This window comes from Pterocles gutturalis, unplaced genomic scaffold (assembly GCF_000699245.1).
Source record: "Pterocles gutturalis isolate BGI_N339 unplaced genomic scaffold, ASM69924v1 scaffold1542, whole genome shotgun sequence".
Taxonomy (NCBI): Eukaryota; Metazoa; Chordata; class Aves; order Pterocliformes; family Pteroclidae; genus Pterocles; species Pterocles gutturalis.
The window spans coordinates 24,863-48,421 of record NW_010109851.1 but is presented as its reverse complement, the minus strand read 5'-3'; the positions used below and the strand labels follow the sequence as shown (position 1 = coordinate 48,421).

Below are 23,559 nucleotides of genomic sequence, written 5' to 3'. Positions count from 1 at the left end.
CCCTTTACATTTCTTTATATATTCCCTGTGTACATGTTACTGCATGGAAGTACTGATTCCGTGCTTGTCAAAAGTTTTCTTTTTTCTATTTATTGTTTTAGATTGTGTTTTTTTGGAGGAGGAATAGTCATTAAAACCTTGTAGGTGTTCTGCTTGCCAATTATGAACTAACATAACTGTATTAGCAGTATCCTAATCTTGTCTGCTAAGTACTGGGGGTGCTAAACTACTGAAAGTCTCTACAGATACTGTATTTCTATTCAAGCCCACTTTTGAAAAAAAGAAGTTAAACTTCTAGTGAAGGATAAAACTGGTGTATTTTTGTTGGAATTCCTTGCGTGCTCAACATCAGCATATTTGACACTGAATGCAAGTCATCACATAGTGATTCAAATGTATGTGGAAGGATGTCACATAACTGAAAGGAACAGCACCCCTGAGTTCTAGAGATGTTTCAGTAAGGTAATTTGGACCCAAAACCAGAGCTCAGTTGCAATGTTTGTTGACTGCACAAACAGGTATGTTTTTTTATCCAGAGCATTTGGTAGGCTCCAGCTTTTCAAGTTAAAGTGATCCTCTGTGAAAGTCTTAAGGGCAACATCTCTGTTTCAGATAAATGGGCAAGGCATAGCTGTTAAAAAGCCCTGATGCCTTTTTGGAAGGCAGGACATAATAGCTATAGCAGACCTTTTTTTGGGGGTGCAGACTTATTAAAAGGCTTTAAGACTATTCTACCTTTACTTATGGTAGCCCTGGTACTGGGGACCAACAGGTAGGAAATTCTAGTTTACTTCTGTTGGAGTGAAAGCTCAGCGTTTCCTGTTTCAGTTGTGGTGCTTTTTTTTTTTTCCACCTAGTATGAACTGGGCCAAAACCAAGCACTGACCTCAAGGGAATGTGTTCCAAGGTGTGGGGAAAAAGGAAGAGTTTTGCATCTTGTGAAGGAAGATGGAGAAGAACTTTGGGGTTTCTTTTTTCTTAGTGCTGAGCAGAAAGAAAAGCAAAATATATTCTCCATGGGACTTAATGTCTCATTCCACATACTATGAAGTCATGAGCAAGTGAATGGTAGACTGGGGGAGAAGAAAGTTTTGATGGTAATAGACTGTGAAATTTGACAGGGAGAATTGATGTGGTTAAACAAACTAAATATTCATCAAAGACAGAGGCTTAGCTGATGCCTATTTGGATCCTTATGCTGATTATTTGTAAGAGTTATACCTGATCTGTATTGGCTGTACAGCTCTTCCTTTGAATGCTTGTCACAGGGTGCTTTTGGCTGTGTAAGGATGTTATGTCTGTTAAGGCACGAGCACTGAAACCAAAGAGCCGTAGAGTCATAACCAATGGTGACTGGCCCACCCCCCCCCATGTGGCCCTGAAAAAAGCATAGCTTATGTTCCTTTTAGCTGTTCTATAGCGGCCTCATTGAGCAGTGAGGTCTTGACTCAACTTCTCCTTCAGTAGCCTCAATGACTTGTTGTATGGGACTTCACACAGCAGCTTTCTACTTCCAGTGGTTTGCTACCACGTGACAGGATCCATCAGTAAACAAAGCATAACACCTTTCATCTCCTGCTAACTGATGGTACGGTGGTGCCTCTTGGGTGTGAGTCACCTCCTCAGGCAATGCTCGGAAATCTCTGCCTTCTGGCCAGCCCATAATCTCTTCCAAGATTCCTGGATGGTTGGGTTTCCCCAGTTTTGCTCATTGCGTGATTAATGCTACCCACTTGCTCCACGTAGCTCTAGTTGCGTGATGTGTAGAGGGGATGTATCCCTTGAACATCCGGTGTAACGCAGGCAGTCACGGTGCCAAGAGGAGACATGCTTCTGTACTAAGAACCGCTGAAGCAGCTCGAACCCTCTCATATACTGCTGGTATCTCTTTTGGTTGGGGTGTAGTGGGCTTCTAGTCCTTGATACCCCCTGCTCCAAAACCCTAAAGGTCAACCTTGGCTTTCTCCAGATGTTTTCTGCCAGAGGCTCCAGGTGAGACCATGCTCCCTGGCTGCAGTGTGGAGTACACTTTACACAACTGGTCCTGTCCAGACAGGCCCAAGAGCTGCCACATGAGCTATCTAGTGTTTGATATTGTCAAAGGCTTGTTGTTGTTCCAGGCCCCACTCAGAATAGTTCTTTGGGGTTACTCGATAGAGAGGGCTCACAAGCTGACTATAACCTGCAATATGCATTCTCCGGAACCCCACAAGGCTTAGGAAAGTTTGTGTTTTCTTCTTATTAGCCGATAGAGACATAACTGCTATCTTGTTGACCACATCTATAGGCACACGATGGCATCGATCCTGCCATTTCATTCCCAGTAACTGAATCTCCTGTCCAGGTCCCTTGACCTTGCTTTTCTTTATGGTGAAACAAGCTCTCAGAAGAATCTGAATTACTCTTTTTTTTTTCCCTTCTCAAACACTTCTTCTGCCTTGTTGCCCCACACAATGATGTAATCAATATATTGTAGATGTCTGGGAACATCAATTGCCCTTTTCTGGTTCAGTCTCTTTATGGTGAAACAAGCTCTCAGAAGAATCTGAATTATTCTTTTTTTTTGCCTTCTCAAACACTTCTTCTGCCGTGTTGCCCCACACAATGATGTAATCAATGTATTGTAGATGTTTGGGAACATCAGTTGCCCTTTTCTGGTTCAGTTTGGATTAGTCCACACCCTGGATTCAAGGTGTTTGTGCAGACTCCCAGCTGATCTGTTGTGAAACAAGCTCTCAGAAGAATCTGAATTATTCTTTTTTTTTGCCTTCTCAAACACTTCTTCTGCCGTGTTGCCCCACACAATGATGTAATCAATGTATTGTAGATGTTTGGGAACATCAGTTGCCCTTTTCTGGTTCAGTTTGGATTAGTCCACACCCTGGATTCAAGGTGTTTGTGCAGACTCCCAGCTGATCTGTTGTTGCTGAATTCCCCCAGAGATCCTGAAGGCTATTGTGATCCAGGGTGAGATGCACAGATTTGTTTTACTCACACTGTAAATGCCTGCATTGGTTGCACATACAAATGATACCACGGAGAACAGCTACAACACATAATCTTTCCTGTTGTTTCCCTTGTGTACTGGCTTTCTCCAGAAGAGGGTTTAAGCAAAGGTGGAAGGGTTATGCATGTACCTTTTGTTATGTGATGATACAGTAGTTTCCTGCTACGAAGGAAATATGCATGTAATGAAAACTGGACTGAACTTGCAAAAAGAATTGTCAAACTGCTTATAGCCATATGCGAAGACCTAAAATTTCTGACTCTGACCTGAATGCAGACTCAACATCAGTGAGGCATAAATATGCCAATTTCTTCAAGAAACTGATGGATGCAAAACTGGTGACATGCTGGCAGAAAACCTATACAAGAACTACTAATACAGTTGATACCTACAGTGTTGTGGCAGAAGGGTCTGGAGGTGGGGAAAGCTGTCTTTTGCTTCCTTATTTCAAGATGTTTTGTATTCAGTAGACTGGTAGGTATAGTTGTTCTGTAAGTTTTAAGTGTTTAAAAATTTTTAGATGTTAGTAATTCTTTTTCGCATAAGAAACAAGTCATCATCCATTTGCCCTAAAATGAATGGTGTTAGTTGTCTTAAAATCGTAGAAAATGATAGGAAGGACAACTCAAGCTTTTAGTTAATATTTTGACTTGAAAGTTGAACTACTTGTGAAAAATGAATCAGTGAGGAGATTGATAAGGAAGGCTTAAATGTGAATATGGAGTATTTTATATGCTACGGTTAACTGAGTTTTTTACTGTAGGTAGTAGCTGTTTTCTTCAGTAATAAGCTATTGGATTTTTTGCAGATTCACTGAAACGTTTCATCAACTAGTGTTGTAAAAACATTCTCTTAAAAATAATTTGTCATAGCTTTCATCAGGAGCATCTTACCTTTTAATCGCATAGCAGGGTAAGATGAATAAGAGCTGTGTATGTTCGAAGAGATACTTAAAGGAAAAATCAAGATTAAATGCAGTGCAAGCTTTTTAATATATTTGTGCTGTCAGCATGCACAAAACCACCAAAACCCTAGGACTGAAGGAGTAAGAGGAAAATAGTGAATCTAGTAACTTGGAAATTAGTCTTTTAAGCAAGGAGGTTCCCTGGTTTATGAGTTTGTTTCCTTGTTTGTTTCTTTAAGTGCTTTGCTTCCTTATGCTGTTTATGTTTGTATTGTTGGGTCTGAAAATCCTCTTGTGGTCTGTTGCAAAAAATCAGAGGCTTATTTCCTCTTTGAATTATCAGGAATTGTTCCTGAATTGCTTTGACACCATTCTAGAATACACTATGCCATCTAATACTGAAATTATGCTGTTCTTAGTTCCCTGGGTGATTTTGGAGGGATTTTTCTTTCCTGTGGGTCACACAAACTTCCTTGAATGCAGTGGGGTTTTTAGACCCGTCATTGTCCCGATACGAAAGACGGAAGACAGCTCTGAAACTGTAGTTATCGGGCTCATCTATTAATCCCTTCAGCAGAGATTCCTTTGGAGCACCTAGAGCTCTAGAGTTAGTAGGTGTTGCTAGAAGACAATGCCAAAGTAGTGAAAACTCCTCCTCTCCTTCTTGTGTCTTGTTTTTTCTATCAGTTCAGCTTGAGATCTCCTCTCAGGGCTTTATTTCAGAGAAATAGGTTAAGTGCAGACTGCTAGCCTGTTCCTTGCAGCCAAAGTCATCTGTGAATGTTGAGACATGGTGAAGCTTTTCTTTTACAGAACTGGATCATTCTCATTTCATTGTTTATGCTTGGTTGGTGTTTGGGAAGGTGTTTCCTTCCATCATGAGGGCTGGGAATTCTTAAAAATAATTGTTGTTTAAAGCTGACAGGAATAACTGGGGAAAGACTGACATATGTCACGAGTGTATGCTGTTTTTCAAATACTCCGAAGGCAAAGTGGTGAAAGATACTGAGTATGATAACTAATTTTAATTTTCAGCATAGACTCTTTGGACATTATCTTGCATGTACGTCTTTTCATGTTTCATGCTGTGTTTATATGCAGCAAGATCTGCAAAGCATTTAATGTATGAATGTGAACTGCAGAGATAGCTGGGAGACTTAAATGCACGTAAGATATCTGAAATCGTATTAAACTCTGTAGTATTTGTGCTACTTACCAGGGCAGTGAGGTAACCACTGACCTCCCATGTGGGACAGTTCAGTCTTGATTCAGCCCAACTGGATCCGACTTCCCCAGAACCTTTGGCCTAAGCTGCACTGTGCCCTGCTCTCCCCACGCAGCTCTTGTTCTGGCAGAGTGAGTGAAGGAAACTCGGCTCACTATGGTCATTTATTTCTTGCTATTGCAACCCAGAGCTGCAGAGGCAACCCTGGCTCAGAATAGTGCATCCTCCAGCCACGTTTATTACCATCAGCTTGTCTTGGTGTTTCCCAGAGCCCTCAGGGGTAAGAAGGCAGTATAGAGAAACTATTGGATTCGCAGGGACTTTAAGCTAAAACACTTTTGGAATCAAAGCAGTTGTAGAAAGTCAGAGCCCCATTTGAGTAGTGATATACTCAGTCTGCACTTCAGCTGTCTTTTGACAAAGGCATCTCTGGCATCTGTGTTCATAGTATTGGTGTAGAATCTGAAACCTGTGTAATCTGGCCATAGATAACCAGAAGATAGTTACTTTGACATTTTTTGTGGTAGTTTGGTTCACATTGCTCCTTACAGGTACATATTTTTCACTGTATAAAAGTACTAGGAAACCTATTCTGCCCTAGTAATGTTTATCTAAATTACTAGGATTAACATAACTAACGTGTTCTTCTTCCCCTGCCGCTAGTAAGAACTATACAATGTCAAGCTTATGACAGAAATAGCTGTCTTATTTCATGAAATGAGCACATTCATACAACATTTAAGTGTTTCCTAGTATCTTCTTTTATGCTTTGATTTTTTTTAAGGTAACTTTTATGGAAGCTTTTCCTTAGTTTTCAGTTCTTTGAGCATTTCTTAATACACTTAAGAATACATTTTGTTTTGCAAAATTTCCTAATGTGTTTGGTGTTGTCTCACAACTCTGCTGCCATAGCTGTCCACGTAGAGCTTCCGAAGCCTGTTGCTGCTGCCTGTTGTCACATAGCAAATGAACCACGGGTGCCGTGGAGTATTCTAGCAGCTGACATTTGACACTATGATATGTACTGCTCCTCAGTTATGGTCAAAAAGGAGATTAAAGCAAAAATCACTGATTGATGTTTTGACCATTGGAAATGTCAGATAAGACTTAGGAGACAATTTGAGGACTTCAAATAAGTGAAGCCCACAGAATTATTTGTCACACTTTACTTGAAAAGAAGCCCAGAAAGGAGTCACAAGAACTCTGTATCTTAAATAATGTTCAGGCTTTTAGAGTTCTTCAAATCTCAATAGGCAGTATAAATATTTTCTTTAATCCACAAACAGCGTTTCTATGGTATTAAGCAATGTGCCTTTACAGACTTTCTAAATTGTTAAATAGATGAAATAGATTGACTGCGGAAGTCGGAGGTCTGTTTCCTGAACTGATTGTATTAAGTTCTTTGTAATATGGTAGGATTGCACAAGTTGGGTTTGAAAAGCTGGTTTGTCTTTTTGTGAAAACACTCAAGTAGATTTGTAGTACAGACTGTAAAACCACTGTGGAAGCTGGAAGTATGTTTCTGAAACTCAAATTGTTTCAAAGGCTCATCCCCCCACTGTCACATGTGGTAAGTGTTTGTCACCATCCCACAAACCACTTCAGTCGTGCAGCGAATAAGCAGAATTAAACTTGAGCTTTTCTAATGAGAATGGAACTTAAGGCCTTGTGAATGTAATTCTTTAAGTATGATGAATCATGAATATACACTTTTTGACTTTTTTGATCTTAAAAGAATATAGAAATGAATATTTTTGTGGTACAGTAATAGCAGTTCCAGTGAATACGCAAGTGTTGTGGAAGTGTCCACTGTTATCTGCAGAGGCACCAGGCTGGATCTCTAATGTCCCTGCTGTTGGCGTCCGAGTATCTTCTGGGAAGCGATTTGGCAGTTTACTGGCTTAACCCAAATGAGAGCTGCTTTGTACTGTAGACGGTTGTTTATTATGAATTAGCACGAAACTGGACTGTGACGGATCTTACTGGCTATCTTGTCATCCACTTACCATAGTCTGAACAAAATTCTTTCTTCTGCCCTGTCGCTGCCTCCATTCTACTATTGAGTACATTCTTCTCCTCCTGGTCGCTCCAGGCTGTAACCTAGGAAGCGCGGTATCTTGTGCATCCTACAGCAGGCTGCACATTGCAATAGCTTTCTGCAGAGATTTTCTCTTGTGCATGAAGCAAAATCTTCTGCTGAGTCTGGCACTTCTCCATTCCTGTGGTAGTTTGTTCAAAGCTCAGTTTTTATGATTCTTTCCTTGCTCTTTAGTCAATAATTCTTTCTCTTCCAAAGCATGAAGTAGATACTGTTCTATGTAGCAGGTATTACTACAAATCATAAAGAGTACTACTTAGTCTTCTTGATTGCTCTCAGGGCGGTTCTTATCTTCTCTTACCCGTGTCACAGAACAGCTGACAAACATGTATTAAAAGCAGATGTATGTTAAAATCAACCTGTATTTCATTTCCAGTCTTTGTCTCGGAGCTGGGCTATGCTAATCCTACTTTCCAGTCTGTTTAGCAGATTGTACAGCTATGGAATCATGCGGGGAGAAGGCTGTGCTGAATTCTCATAACATCACTTTCTAGAAAATTAAAGTTGGTACTAGTCACTCCAACCTTTTTGGCTTACGATAGGTCCAAATTGGACCTGTTTGTTTTTTTTCTGCATGCATTTAAAATGGGCTAAAGCAAAAAGGATCATCGTCCTAGGATGCTTTTTGATATGTAACCTTTTTCTTGTATCACTTCCTCAAGTGTATCTCTTCTCGTGCAAAATAACTTCTGCTTCTACTCGTGGTTTTTAGAGGTCATATTTTCTCTAAACTTCTTTCTGTTGCTTTTTCTAAGCAGAGTCATAGCATTTTGTCCCATAAAAATCAGTAAGATGGGAAAAAAAAAAACCAGAACTCACAACAAGGTTAAGATGTAGAACACCATACAAAATCGTATTAGTGGCTGTGCGTGAAAGTATCATTGTTTCTCTTTGTTCCCTGCCCCAAAATGGAGGCTTATAGCCTATTTCAAACTATTTCTCAATCTTGCAATTCTTGTCTGATATAACTAAATTATGTGTATCTATTTTGTTATTTCTAGACTCTTGGTTTTGTCCAGTCTTGGCACAGACAGTATTTTTTATGTTGACCCAACTAAGGGCAGTGTAACAATATGTTCCCCATCTGCAGGGGTATTCTTTGACTTTACCACGTTACAAACCAAGTTTCTCTGCCTACTCCATGTGAATTTTATGCTGTGAATTTGGTTTTAGTGTTGCAAAGATGAGTCTAGTCTGCATGGAGGCTTCCTGTAACTCCTGGAATTTCAAGAATTGAATCTTCCTGTTCTTCGTTGTAGCAATGTTTTCAGATAATGTAGTCAGTTACCATGTGGTCAGAGACTTAATGTCCCACCTCCAAATATTTACTTTTTTTTTTAATCGACTAACATGGCAAGCTTTTCAAGAGCAATGCACTTTAAGAAAAGAAACCTTGTGTGCTAGTTCTGTTACTCTTTTTAGCGATCAGTGATTTAGTATGTGATAACGTCCTTGGAGAAGAGGAAAAAAATCATCTGAAAACTGGTGCTTCTTGATTTGCCTTTTTTTTTATTTTACCTTACCATTGTTTTTGCTCTGTAAATGCCACTTTAATGGATTATTAGTTACATATTATTCAGCTAAATTAGTGGAAAGTTTGTCCATGTTTGCATATAAAATTTACCGATTTTTCACTATATCTGGACAAACTTTGTGAAAATGTTTTTCTGTACGTAGCAGAAATGCTAAATTTTATGTGTTTTTTCTTTTCTGCTGGAAGAACTATTGGAGGACTTGAGTTGCCAATTGATTTTTCCTTCTTTTTTTAAAGAATTCGAGTGTGCAGTGAATCTCTCAGGTGTTTCAGTAGTTTTAGAAGAATTCAAGGAGAAAACTGGCTTTCCAGCCAAATTGTCTTATTTATGATGTTCTTCTGCCTGTGTGTTGTTGCATAGTCAGTGATAAACAAGTGTTATATTTTTAACTAGCAACCAACCTCCCCAGTTCTCCTTCCCCAGAGAAAGCAAGCCATTAACATTCTGGGTCTTCAAGGATTATAATCAAGTATCAAAGATGTTGAAAGTGAGATTTTGCTTTCTGCTCAGTTGTCAGTATGTTGGAAGCTGTGTTTTTCAGAGCAAAGTACCAGCTGTTAACTGCAGTTCCTGGGCTAGCCTGCTCTGTGCTCTTCCTCCAGGTGTTCAGATTTTTCTGTTTCTCACAGGTATTCTTAATGCATTTGTTACTCCCTAACAGCATGGTGTGTTTCCTAAATAAAATATAGCTGTGTTTTGTGCTTGTGCTGTAGTGGGTTTTCCAAAGTTCCATGTCTCATGATGTATAGAGCTGTTTTCAACTTGGTTGTATACTCCAGATGAGCTAAAACTATTGGATAATTAGATTTTTAAACTTCATGATAGTGAATATTGTAAAAGGAGAGAAGAGGTGGTTTTTTTGAGTGATCTTTTTGTACTTGTCAACGAAGCTAATACCTAGTGATGTTTCTGTTGTTTAGAGACTTGAAACTATAACAGAAATGTTTTCTTTCAGAGGTTAAGAAGATTATCAACAAAATACAGAACAGAGAAGATCTACCCAACAGCCACTGGAGAAAAAGAAGAAAATGTCAAAAAGAATAGATACAAGGATATATTGCCATGTAAGTTTGATTTACATGTTAATAGAAGACAAAGGAAAGTGCTTGTTGTTCTTTATAACAAGGAGGAAGAAGAGGGACAATACTTTGTCTATCAGCATACACTTGTAACTTAAGTGGAGATTAGTACTATGTTTATCAGAAATTGTTACTGCTACCAGAGAGATCAGTGCCTTAATACTGACCAGAGTAAAAGATGTGTGCATGTTCACATTACAGTTTACTGAGTCATCCTAAATGACAGTTAAATGAAACGTGGTTTTCACTGGTTGCCTGAAGACACTAACTGGTAATCATGAACTGAGCCTTTAAGCTGTATATAAATATCCAAGCACGTAATCTTCTGAACCTGGAACCTGCAATGGAATTTTTCTTGGGGAATTCTGTTCCACATCTAGAACTCTGAAAGAGCTTAGCCATGGCAGATACAGGCAGGCTGGAAATGTTGACATTTGGAAACTGCTCTAGAGTTTTGGATTTACTGTGCTGGGAGCACAGGAGCCCTTATTAGCCTACCACTTTAATTGGTCTGATCTGCCATTTAAAGGTAGCTCTTAGTGTTAAGTCTGTGACACCGTTGCATGCTTATAAAGCATTCTTGCCTTTGCATTATTTATATGAGACTGTAATACAGTGTAAGGTGTTTTAAGGGTTTCTCTAGGCTCTTGTGTGAGTGTGTGTTGTCTTTAGATCTGTGATCTAAATGTCTTGTAATCTAGGCTAGTGCTTTTTTAGGAATCATGAGATAGTAACACAAACATTTTTTTTGAATGTTATCGGGACTCTGGCAGAAAATTTCACCATCTTGGAAGCAAGTGTCTTGGAAGCTTTTTGGAAGAGCTTTCTGTACAGAAATAACTCTTAGCATATACTTCTTGTGGGAATGGTTCCCAGTTTTATTACCAGTGATGTTTTGACAAAAAACCCCAACCAACCATATTTCCTCTCTTTGAACAGACTTGTTCTTTATGTTTTTTTCTTGAATTTAGCTCTAATAAAAGTTTTAGCGGCTGTTCTGTGGTTGAGGAATTGACCCTGGGAGCACCAAGTAACAGAAATTGCTTGAGCAGATGCTGTTTCTGCAGATACTTCTTTTCCCCAGCTCAAAGATTTTTTTTTTTTATCTGTATTTTCAATTTACTGTAATACTAAATTAATGAAAAGAACCTTTATTGTAGAGGTAGTTTGAATGACTTTTATGTATGAGCTAGGAAGTGTTGGTATCAGCAAGAGCTGGAACTCTGGCAAACCTGCCAACCACCTACCTTCCTTAGAATCATCAAGTTTTTTCTGTAACTGCACTTAATTCTTTTTTCAACACCAACAAGAGTTCCAAGATATTTAGTTTATTCTGTCAACAAGTAATAAAGCTATTTTTAAGACTGCTGAGGATTTTGGTTTCCAAAGATCTGCTGTTTTTATAAGAAGCTTTCTTTGAGACAGTAATGATTGAGGCAGAAACTTGAAATGTCATAACCCCCTAAGAATCTGCCGCTTCTAGTTTAGAAGTGCTCCAGCAAAGTGCTTAGCCCAGTGTTTGGGGATAGAGGTCGGTCTGTGCCTCAACAATAAACCCCAGGGCACGTTTCGTGTTGTAATACTTGATGAACTCCTCTTCAGCAGAGATTGTAAGCCCTGCCTGCTGCTTTAATTATGCACTGATGTTTTGTTCTTTCTGCTTTGTGTAAATGGACAAGGTAAATGTGCCTTTAATTCTGACCATTGTGATCTGTTTTAATACTGTGTAACTACAATTTTGATTACTTCTGTTGAACTGAATTTTGCCTATTTGTAGTCAGTCACACTTGGAATTCATGGAGTTGGTACTCTGTAAACTTGAACATCAGCAGCACATAGCAGTAGGAGCTATTCTGCTTATCCCTGCCTTAGTTTACCCATGAATTAAATTGACTGACTTGCTTGTGTGACTTATCTTTGGGTAACATTCTTTAATGCTTGATTTCTTATATGCATATAATATTACATATTGATTTACGCGTGTCGTAATTACTGTGTTTTTTTAAAAAATAAATTCTTCTTTTAGTTGATCATAGCCGGGTTAAACTGACCTTAAAAACTCCCCCACAAGATTCAGACTACATCAATGCAAACTTTATTAAGGTATGCATTACTATCTTAAAAGTTCTTACGTTCATTTTAAGCTTTTATTTCATATCCATGCAGTTTTAATGTTGTAGCCTGAGATAACAATTGAAAGCTTTGAGGAAAGATTTTCTTCTAGTATGGCTTGAATAAATTTGCAAACATGATGACATTTAGAAAGCAATTTTTAAAGTTTTAAGATTACTCTAAGTGTAAAAATAATTTAAAAAAAAAAAAAAAAACATTTTAAAGTGACAGGCAACCAAACTGGAACTTCATACCATGGGCACGTTCAGCTACAATTGTTTTAACAGTTGATACTGTTAAAAATACCAAACTTTAGGAGAGGCTGTTTTTAGGGATAATAAATTAGGCTTTTGACAAATTGTGTATGATAATGTACACTTCTGTTCATGGCAGAAGTGTGGCAATGGAGTTTTATCTAACAATCTTAAAGAGAAAATAGAATATGGCAAAAAACCTGTTACACTTGTTTCAAAGTGTATGTTGGGTGTTCCTTGTAGCCTTATTCTGATGCTGATTCTACATACTGATGCTTATTCAGAAACAGATGTTCCTATAAATCTCACTTATTGAATGTTTAGCTTGTAAAGCTGAATGTAAATGTCTTCAAACTTTATATAAAACAAATCTTAACATTTTGGATTTTTGAAATGTGTTATTACTGGGAGGGGGAACTTAAATTTGTTCAAGGGGATGTTTTTTAGCAGAAAGACTTTCAAATTTTCCTCATGAAATTTTTGAATAATAAAGAAAATGCAAACTTAAAGGGAATCCTCAAAATCTGAACATCCAGTAACTTAATATTTTCTGTTACAGTTTCTGGCTGCAGCGTAGCTGGTACAATCTTGGGCCCCCTTCAAATCACCAGCAAAATTCCCACTAATATAAATGGGACTCATATTTCATATTCACCCTTCTTGTTGCATTGAAAAAAATTCTAATTTTATTATATTATACCCTAAAGCCTTTTTTATTCAGTGCAGATACATTTTCTTTGTAAACATTAATGGTTCCTTTGTGCAATCCTAGGGAGTACATGGGCCGAAAGCATATGTTGCTACCCAGGGACCATTAGCAAATACAGTAATAGACTTCTGGAGGATGATATGGGAATACAATGTTGCTGTAAGTACCTCCTTAAAACCAAAATTGGCTGTTACACAATCACTGTGCCATGAAATAAGGTATCTTTTGCCTGAGTTGGCTATTATTGTTAAAAATATTGACAATGATTTAGTCCATTTGCTTCTCACATTTTGTTTTTGTAGTTTAAATAGCATTCTATATGTTATTACGTATTCAATTTAATAGTGTAAATTCAAAGTAGTTTTATGAATTTGAAATAATGAATATTTATGAATAGGTTGGTGCTTGGTTACATCTGTGCTGTAGGAGACCTTACAGCTCTGACTTAATATAAGCTGACAAAATCAGATGCAGAAGCAGCATGTGAAAGAAAGAAAAGCCTGCCTTTCTATTTGTGCTGATTTTGGGTTACTTATTGGTTTATACATTCTACATGTGTTTAAAGAACCATCATCAGGAGTTAACTTTTAATTACTGTTAAAATTAGATATGTTCAAAAAATGATTTCTGAAAATATTCTTTTGTTTTATGAGACACTTAAGTCACGGTTACTTATAATTAGAAAGGTTGGACCAGGTGATCCTTGAGTTCCCTCCAACCTGGTAGTCAATGATTCTGTGATATTGTAACAAATAGCTTACCTGTTGGTGCATTTTTATTGTGCTGTTCATATTAATGTTTCTGAAATAGCTTCACATAAGAAATCTCCTTCTTGTTTTTAAATAGGTTTTTGCACCTATTTTAAGCAGTCTATGTCGTTTGAAGCTAATTTAGCTGTGTTTCATCCAGTCGGGAAATGGTTCTACATTTTTATGATTAAGTTTAGACTTTACAGTCAGGCTGAATAAATAAATAAGGTATTACAGGATTACAGTGAATTAATTTTAAGTACCCTTAAAATGTTGTATTAGTATTGTATTTTGTGCAGGATAAAACTTGGGTACTGTTTTAGAATTAAAAGAGCATGCATCTGCAAGTAGGGAAATAGTATTAAGGAGTATCAGTATCTGCCCAGATAGAAGCAAGTAGCAAAGTGTTGGTGAATTTACTTGATCTAAAACCAGCTAACTTTGAGCATCTTTTTTTATTTTCAGATAATTGTAATGGCCTGTCGAGAATTTGAAATGGGAAGGGTATGTATACTAAATACAAAACTAAATAAGCATTTCCTATGCAGGACAATATGCCAATACCTGTGAAGCTTTGTGTGCCAAATCCATAACTGTAAAAATAATCTGCCAGGTTGATTGAGAATGCCTATCCTTACATTTATATGCATAGAAAACTGTGAATGCGACTACTTTTCTTTGCTCTATTTATAGTGTTAAGTTATTATTTAGGAGTCATCTCAGTGGAAATACATGTCTGTATACAGAACTGTACCAATGGTCTGTTTCTGATCATGTTGCTGTGGAAAAAAATCCTGCTCTTTGAGGGATGTAGCCCAGCTATCAAAATCCTGAGTTGAATTTCCTGTCAATTGATACAGCTGTAAAAACATTCTATCTTTAAAATCTCTCTGCTATATTCTTATGACCTGAGAAGGGAAAAAAAATTTGGTCCAGAATTATGAACTCCAAACTTTAACAAAAACTAAATTAGCTCTCATTGCTTACCTCTGTACGATGTGTGCTTGCACATATGTAGGCAGTCATGAAGTTCATGTCCCAATTTACAAAGTGTCTTTTGGCTGTATTTACTGGTCATCTGGGTTTTTCATTTTGTTTTTCTTTTGAAATCCAAAAGAAAAGACATTTTAATATCTTAAAAGAAGTCCAGTAAGGCACCAATAGGCAGATGTTAAAGAAAAGCACCAAATAAGAGAGAGAGATATTTGAGATTATCATTTTGTCTTCTCTGCTTCTGTTAATCATAATCTTTTAGTGCTACACATCAATTAAATTAGGATTCTTTGCTTTAACAGAAAAAATGTGAACGTTACTGGCCTCTGTATGGAGAAGCAGCTGTAACTTTTGGACCATTTCGTGTTTCTTGTGTAAGTGTAAAGCTTTATAAATTAATTCAAAAGGATTTAATGATTTTGTAACATAAAATAACTGTTCAACAATCAGTTTGTATTACAAAACAAATACTTTTTAAATTGTTTGGTATGAAATTTTACACAAAGACTCTCAAAGGAATGCAATGGAAAACAATGTGTTATCTAAGCTGTGTGGTTTTTTGAATCCTCAATGAATTTTTTTTAAGTAGGAAACTTATGTACCTTGGTCTTGTACCTTTTTATGTATCACTTTTTTTTTAGTTTTGCATGTAGTTTTTAATGTCTGTACCAAAAATCAAATAATATTCATGCAGTTGTTTCTCTCCGTTATGACTTTGGCGTTCTGGATGTGCATGAGAAATGAAAGTAACACTGGAATAGGTTACTTTATTTAAATTACATAAAGTTAATTAAAATGAATTAAAATGGAAACTATTTTTTTAAACTTGTTTCTGTTGGTAACAGATGCAGATTTATTTGAAAATACTTCCTTTGCTTCTATTGTTGCTTTTAAAATCAAAACAAAAATGAGTAGCAGATCATTATCAGGTCTGAATCTTTTCCTGGAGAATTACCAGGGGGTAACTGTAAAGTAAGCTATGATTCCAGAAAGATGGAGGAAACCTGAGTGTTTCCATTGCATGTTGTGTCTGTGTTATCAGGAGTTCTCTGAGCATCAGGAGGCTCTGAGCAACTACTAGAGCCTCTTCCAGCTTTGATACTAGCTCATAAATGGAAATGTAACGACTTCTGACAGATTCAATAGGCAAGAAAAGGGAGTGTGGATATCTCCTACACCAAGCACAGCAGGGAACTGAAAGTAATCATTCTTTGGGCACTTTCTGTTATCTCTGTATCACCTGACAGTACCCCCCAATAGGTTTTCACAATCATCTTTCCCCAGTAGAGAAAGCTAGATAGCAAAAGAATGGTGCAGTTAGCATTTCTCATAAGGGGACCACTTACGTAGCAGAAATGCACTTCATTAAACGTGGGTTTTTAGGGGCGTAGGGGAGGATATACGGTGTGTGGGAGCATCGCCACCAAAATCAATGCCATCAGCATTGCTTTAGGTGTGGGATAGTATCCGGTTGCCTTTGTACACACCTGTTTATGTATCATCATTATTCCTTCCTGCTTGAAACACATTTGTGGCCTGTTTATCCAACTTCTGGCTCTTGGAGTTGTGATTGCATCATCAAACCTTCACTACTAGATGATGCCAAGGGCCATCCAGCCTATCACATTGTGTCCAGTGACAGCCTAATTATTTAGGGGAAGAGAATAGAAAATAAGCCGCGTATAGGATGATCCTTCTCCTTGTACTTGTTGCTAGCTTCTAGCGATGGACTAGCCGGGCTTCATTAGTTGAGTGTTTCCCCAGTTTATCAATATGTTGATAATGCAGTGAATGATGAATTTGACAAATTGATTTGTTTTGGGTTTTGTTTTTTGTCACATAGTCTTTCTGACATTCACATCATTGTGGTGTTAGAAGACACTTCCTCATGTCTTTATTTTAAATCTTGCCACCTGGTAGTTTAATCAGGTTCTATTATGTTCTGTTAGATACTATTATGAAATGAATGAAACCTCTTGCCACCTGGTAGTTTAATCAGGTTCTGTTATGTTCTGTTAGTTACTATTATGAAATGAATGAAACTTGGCATTAAAATGCTGAGTATAACTGTCATCAGTATAGATGATCTTACTGTGAACTTTTTACACTGGAGTCCATGATTGGCCTTAGCTGTTCACTTATTCTAAAACAGGGGAATTGATCCATTCCAAAATGATCTCGAAACTGTTTTTTCTTCTCCAAACAGGGGAATTGATCCATTCCAAAATGATCTCGAAACTGGTTTTGGTTCTCTTTAACTCAAAGCTATGTGGGTTTGGCCAGGAATTGCTGCTTTTTTGTGGCTGAAGTGCTTTAAGTGTTCAGAAAGAGCTAGCATGCCAGTTTATCGAGCTGTTCTTAAAGTGCTTTAAGTGTTCAGAAAGAGCTAGCGTGCCAGTTTATCGAGCTGTTCTTAATCCTTCTTTGAAGTAGTCTACCAAATATTAAGTACACTTCAAGGTCATCTTCTCAGGAAAGCATATGCTTAAAAGTTTTAGTCTATAAAGATTCTGAGTAGCCTTTTCCTACCATAAATTGATTTAAAAATTGGCTGGTGGGCTTGGGGTTTTTGTGGGTTTTTCTTTTTTTTTGCCCTCTACCTAATGGGTGATGGTCACATACCTGGCAAGTAGTTGGGAAAAGGGATTGTGCATACATTGTAACTGACTCGTTAGCTGCGGCTGAGAATGTGTTACCTTTGGGTACAGTGGTGTATACGGGCTCCACTGCTGCTAGCTATGTACTCTGTCCTTTACACTTGCAAGGTGTTGCAATTGTTGTCTTGATGGAGAATGGCAAATTCCCCTTAGAAGAGAGGACCACTTTAAAGCATGCATGCAGTCTCCTGAATTCACTCTGGGAAGCTGCAATGCTAAGTTTTTAAAAGCATCGTCAAATTGTGATTATTTCTGATGTTTTAAGTATAGTAGTATTGCTTGGTGCCTACAGTATAAACTTTCTTTGGTGTTCCAAAGGCAGATTTGAAAATTCTGGCAGCCTAGAAGCTATGCCTTTTTGCCACAACCAAGATAATTACAGTGATCAGTTCAGATGCACCCAGAGTTGAAAATAATTGAAGGGGAAAAAATGAAAGGAGACATCAGGATAGAGTGATAAGAGGCTGAAGTTTATAATGTTATATTAAAGTGTTACAGAAGGATGACTGTGCAAGGCAATCTGTAAATTAAATAAATGGATGGAGAAATAAAGCAAAATAAGTACTTTGAAATACTCTTAGAAGGTTTATTGATCGTTTCAGGAGCAGGCAAGACACTTACTGGTTTGAAAACTCACGTCTTTATTTTTAAGAGCAGCATCTTTCACACATATCTTGTGTAGCAAGCTAAGTTGCTGCTGTTTGGATTGCCCATCTTTTGGGGAAATCATAGATACAAAACAGTAAAATAAAAAAGTTTGGGCTTTTAGTTATATCCTGTATGCTGCATATTGATCTTTTTTTTCCAATTCATTACTGTTTTCTCATTTTTAGGAAGCTGAACAAGCAAGAACAGATTACTTCATTAGAACATTATTACTTGAATTTCAAAATGTAAGTATACGATCACTTCTGGTCTCAACTTCAATGGTTGCTCAGAGGTCTCTAAAATAGTACAATGGAGGAAATTAATGAAAATATCTTCATGTTTTTAGATGCTGACTCTATGTATGTAAATCATCAAGGTTAGAAGTGATGCTAAAAGCTTGGTATATAAGAAAAGAATTGTGAAGTTCTTGTCTTTTATATATGTTCTTGGTTAGCCAGAGGTATGTGGTGGTTTTCAATGGCATGTGTTAACGCCTGGAAAGCTTCTGTCACCCTAGGAGAATTTCTGTTTACCCCTACTGAAAATATAGTGACAAACTGAACCAAACTTGTCAAAAAAATTCTTCTAGTTAGCTTATTTTTGGGCAAAGTATGTGTACTTGTTAGAGTTTACCCTATAGTTTCATTTATTGTCAGGAGGGTTTTACAGTGATGAAAGATTTCTGATGCCCATTCATATACTTGTACTGCCAAATAAAAAGAAAGCAAGAATGACAACAACTTAGTGATTTATTTTTTTTCCCCCAAGTTTCTTACTCTAGCTTGTTAAAAGTTACTTTCTTTTGGAATTTAGATATGAAAAATATGGCATGTTCTTGATGAAATTGAGTGGCATTGTCTTTTTGCTTGGAGAACTTATACATGGGGGAATTGTATGTAATCTATTCAAGGGTCAAGATAGAAATGTATTTTTAAAAATGAGGTCAAGACTTCGGAATTCTTGAAGATTTGATATCCTAGTGTTCAAGATGCAGAACTGTCTTACCAGACATGTGTTCTGGTTAACCAGTTCATTTACACTATTTGTTAAGTTGGCAACTGTAAATGGTTACTGTTAGTCTCTTTATGGAAGAAATTGAGTTTTTTTTATCTTAATGAAGGCTTATGACATAAACTGCTGTAAAACATGAGATGCACTTCATAAACTGGGTATATTATGTTAATTGTGAAAATTGTCATGTTTTCAGTGAAATAAAAGCACTTGCATTCTCAAGTAAGTGTTAGGAATTAACAATGCTGTAAAACATGAGATGCACTTCATAAACTGGGTATATTATGTTAATTGTGAAAATTGTCATGTTTTCAGTGAAATAAATCACTTGCATTCTCAAGTAAGTGTTAGAAATTAACAATTTAAGCCTTTCCTGCAAACTTATATTTAAACAGTCACCTCAAATCTGACATTTATCTTTCTGAAAAGCAACTGTCAGTAAATAAAAATAAGTGTAGAGCTGTCCCACAAAAACATGAAGCTTGACAGTCTGTTTTATGGAGTATCTGTCATTTTAATTGGCATACTGTACTTAGAAATTATTTATTACAGGTTAGTCTCACTTATGGTGATGTTTTCTTTAGCAATGCTTTGTTCCATTTCGACAGCTGATATCACAACAGTTATGAAAACTGTTTAATCATGAGTGGGTAATTTTGGGCAGTAATTTTGGTCTGCAGTAGCTTCCTAGGTGCTTGCAGTGGGATGCATGAACTTCATCATTGTTTGTTTTTGTTAGTGTGTCCTGAATGCTCATAATGCTATGAAACTTTTTAGATAGCAGAAATTAACTGTGTAACAACTGTGGGTTTTGTAACATCTATTGAAATAGTGCACTTAAAAACAGCAGTGAAAAATATCGAAAACCCCAAAGCAGAATTTACATAACTTTTAATACCTGAATGTCGTGAGAACTTCAGAAACTGTAGCTACTTTATATGTTGCTTGCATATACTATACAGGCAAATCATGTTCAGTTACTTGACTTCCATGAGTTCTGTTCCAGGTAATTTTTATAGGATGCCTATGTACTACATAAAAACTAAGTAGTAACAAGAAGCTACAGTTTGCACTACGTTTTTGATCTTAGCTAAGGGCCCAAAGTTTACGTTCCTTTAAGGAGTAATGTAGTTGAAAGGATGTTGATATTCAACCTATGCAGCGGATAAAATGGTCTTTCTTCAGGCTTACTTAGCAAATTTGCTTCAGGATTTCTGTGAGCACACATTTTGGTAATGAATTACAGACTTTTCATCTTACTTTGAAGAATCCTAAGTGTAGCCTTGAACCGGGGAGGAAAATATATGTTTGTGGTATAAAGTAATATTATTTTAAGTTCACTTTCTGGTTTTCCAGTATAATGAAAAGTTTTGTCACTTCTGTAAAGTTTTTAATGGAGTGTCATACAAAATACTGTACAAAAGAATTTAAAATTCATGTAAATATACAAAGTTATTCTAGTTTCTAGGAGGAAAACCAGTTTGACTAAAAGTTGAAGATCATTTTAAGCTAAAACACCAGGTTCTTTCTTAAAAAGTGTCAGTAAAAAAAAGGACTATGAAGTTTACTTTTCATTATTAATTTCCATATGAGAAACATAAATTCAGATATTTTTTCTGATAGCTCTGCTAATGTGAAAATCACTGGTTTTGTCTCTTTAAATGTGATTAAGTGAAAGTTCTTGGTGGACCTTAAGGCAGCTGTAATGTTTCTTCCTCCTTACTGATGACACTGGTTTTACATAATCAGTTGGGTTTTTAAAATTTCTTTTCTTAGGCTGGATTTTCTCTTGCTTTCAGTGGCTACAGTGCTTCCACAGGTCTGGCAAAAATAAAGCATCAAAAATAGTTGTTCAGATGGAAGACGATATAAATTCCCATGATCAAGAGGCCCACTAGGTTGCTTCTCAAATAAGTAAACATTAGGCAGCATAGGTCTTGATGAAACTTGTAAGCTGTAACATTGATCAAAAAATTCATATGGCTCTCTAGTGCGTTACTTCGAGGGTATACTAGAATCCAGAGGTGTGACAACAGCATGGAAAGGTGCAGTAGAACTAGCTATACTGTGGATGGTTTGGATAATGATGAGAAAGAGGATTTAGTCTTTCAGGGATCTGGGTAGCTGAGTAACTATGCTGTTCTAAAGCCTACTTCTTACCTTGGCTTTAGTACTATTGTAACACGAGCTAAATAGAAGTGTACCTACTGTTGCAAGTGTGATCTATATTTAGATACGGCCTGAATGTTTTCTCTCATTTCCTTAATTTCCCTGTGCATGCACATATGCACGCAGAGGCTTGATTTTGTAGTGTGACAAAACAACAACAATCCCTCCCATCTCTTTCCAATGTAAGTTATTGGAGTACAATTGGAAAAAGAGCCTTTCATGGTGGTCTTTCCCTTTCTTTCTCCGTTTTAAAGTTAAGACTGTAAGGGCAGAGAATATTTTAGCACAGGGCAACGTTGTGGGTTCTTTAACCCATGTATTACAGGCAGGGGCTCCTGTGAATTGTCCCATTGTGCTTTTTCCTGTGCAATAGCAGCACTCAAAATACTACTTCAGAATTTCCCTTTTGTTTTTCAATGTGGTATAAGCTGTAGGTTTTTAATACAGTAAAGGGTTTTGCTTGTCCACACTTACTTATGCAAAAAGTGAAGGTTCACTGAAATATTTACTTCGTACAAACCCCTCAAATATGTATAACACCTTTCTCCCTCTCTCCCCCTTAGGAGACGCGTAGTGTCTATCAATTTCATTACGTTAACTGGCCTGACCATGATGTCCCTTCGTCTTTTGATTCTATTCTGGACATGATCAGCTTGATGAGAGAATACCAGGAACATGAAGATGTACCGATTTGCATACACTGCAGGTATCAAATATATTTATTTTTTAAGTTTATATACATTTTAATTTTTTTGAAGTCTAGACTTTTGGTATGAGATGCACTAGTTTGATTCTAAATCAGAACTTACTCATTTTAGTTTTCAAAAAAGGAATATTTCCTCATGTCAAAACTTGGCTCAGAATCATACAGTCTTCATGCCGCAGTGAAATTTTGCTTCTATTTCAGTTTAAGACAAAATATCAATCACAAAATAATTAGTCTTTGAGAGGGAAGTAATTTTATATTTCTTAAGACATTTAAATCCTCATTAGGACAAAATAGACTTTGAAGATCATTGCAAATCATATATGGGTGTGAAGGATCCATTCTCAGTAGGAGAGACTACATAGCAGGTGGCATCACTACTCAAGAACTTCTGTGTCTCTCTTGTAATATGATTAAAAAAAACTCTAATTAGTCTGTAGTTTCTGGTTGGTGAGCCTCTGCATCTGAGCAGCAAATTCATCTTTGACCTGAAATTTGTCTAACAAAAGGACTGTTGAAACTAAATTGTCATGAAGATGTTTCGGTGAACTGACAGTTTCTGACAAAATTTATCAGGAATGTTCTTGCATGTGATATTTGATACTTTTTAAAGCAACAAAAGTTCATCTATTAAATGTCAGAAAAACTGCATTCAGATACATAAGCCAGGAAATACTAATTTTTGGGGGACTTATTAGCTGCTTAGAGCTTGGTTATTATCTGAAAGTGTCTACAGAAATCTACTGTCTTTATCTATATCCTTTTTTAACTTGTCACTCTTAAATAGCTGAGGTCTAAAACCGTGAGACATTTAGTTAGCATGGAAATCCACTTCACTTTGTCCTGTTTCTCTTGAATATCAGTACAGTTATGAAGGTTGGTTCTTCACAACAGTATAATTATAATGTAATAAGTATGCATGTATTATTACTCTTTATCTGTAATATAGAGAAATTCATACTTGTAGGAAGAATAAATGTGATTGTTTGCTGTCATTTTTTATAACTTTCAGATTTAAGTATTGTTAGATAAAAAGCAGAAAATAGAGATTTGATACTAAATCAGAAAAATGTGGGAAGTCTTTCAATATTTTCTGTTCTGACGTTTAAGATATCTATCATTAAACTTGGACAAAATCCCTACTGTCCAAGCTGCGGTAACTAGGAATAGTGTGATGAAAGAGGCAATAAAAATGTCAATGTTGAGGCATCTTTCATGATTGCAGTTCCAATTGACTGCGAAAAACCTTTGTTAGAACCTTCAATGCTCAGTTTTGCATTGCTAACTTCTTTTAAGAACTACAGTATCAGGTTGAACAAGCTTAAGATGATAGTTGAGGGATTTTAATTTATTTTTTTCATGTGGACTCTGGAAATACCAAGTTTATAGTGTCTTTTTAACAAATTAAAATAATTTCTAACGTCCCTAACTGTTTATGTTCATAGTGCAGGGTGTGGAAGAACAGGAGCCATCTGTGCCATAGATTATACATGGAATTTGCTTAAAGCTGGGGTAAGGAATCTTGAAAGAAGAAATTATGTGGCATTCCGTCATTTCATAACAGTGATTGATTGAGCTCCCAAATGTTCTAAAATTGTGAAATGTTTAAGGCATTCCGGAACTCTTTTGTCAGGTTGAATGTTTAGTTTCATTGCATTCATGCTTTAGTATGGACTTACTTTCCTTTGACACCAAGTTTTTAT

The 23,559-nt window shown here is 36.7% G+C and overlaps 1 protein-coding gene across 1 annotated transcript in view; it reads left to right on the top strand.

Moving 5' to 3' along the window:
* Window positions 1-9,729: 9,729 nt before the first annotated feature.
* Window positions 9,730-23,559, top strand: part of PTPN12 (protein tyrosine phosphatase, non-receptor type 12) — a gene marked incomplete at its 3' end in the record, with an annotated part of 35,976 nt that continues 22,146 nt past the window's right edge. Inside the window, exons 1-8 of the mRNA XM_010073093.1 lie at window positions 9,730-9,833; window positions 11,875-11,951; window positions 12,987-13,082; window positions 14,138-14,176; window positions 14,968-15,039; window positions 18,156-18,215; window positions 21,714-21,856; window positions 23,302-23,368. Of these exons, the coding sequence (XP_010071395.1) occupies window positions 13,059-13,082; window positions 14,138-14,176; window positions 14,968-15,039; window positions 18,156-18,215; window positions 21,714-21,856; window positions 23,302-23,368 (405 nt within the window). The remainder of the gene's footprint in view (window positions 9,834-11,874; window positions 11,952-12,986; window positions 13,083-14,137; window positions 14,177-14,967; window positions 15,040-18,155; window positions 18,216-21,713; window positions 21,857-23,301; window positions 23,369-23,559) is intronic.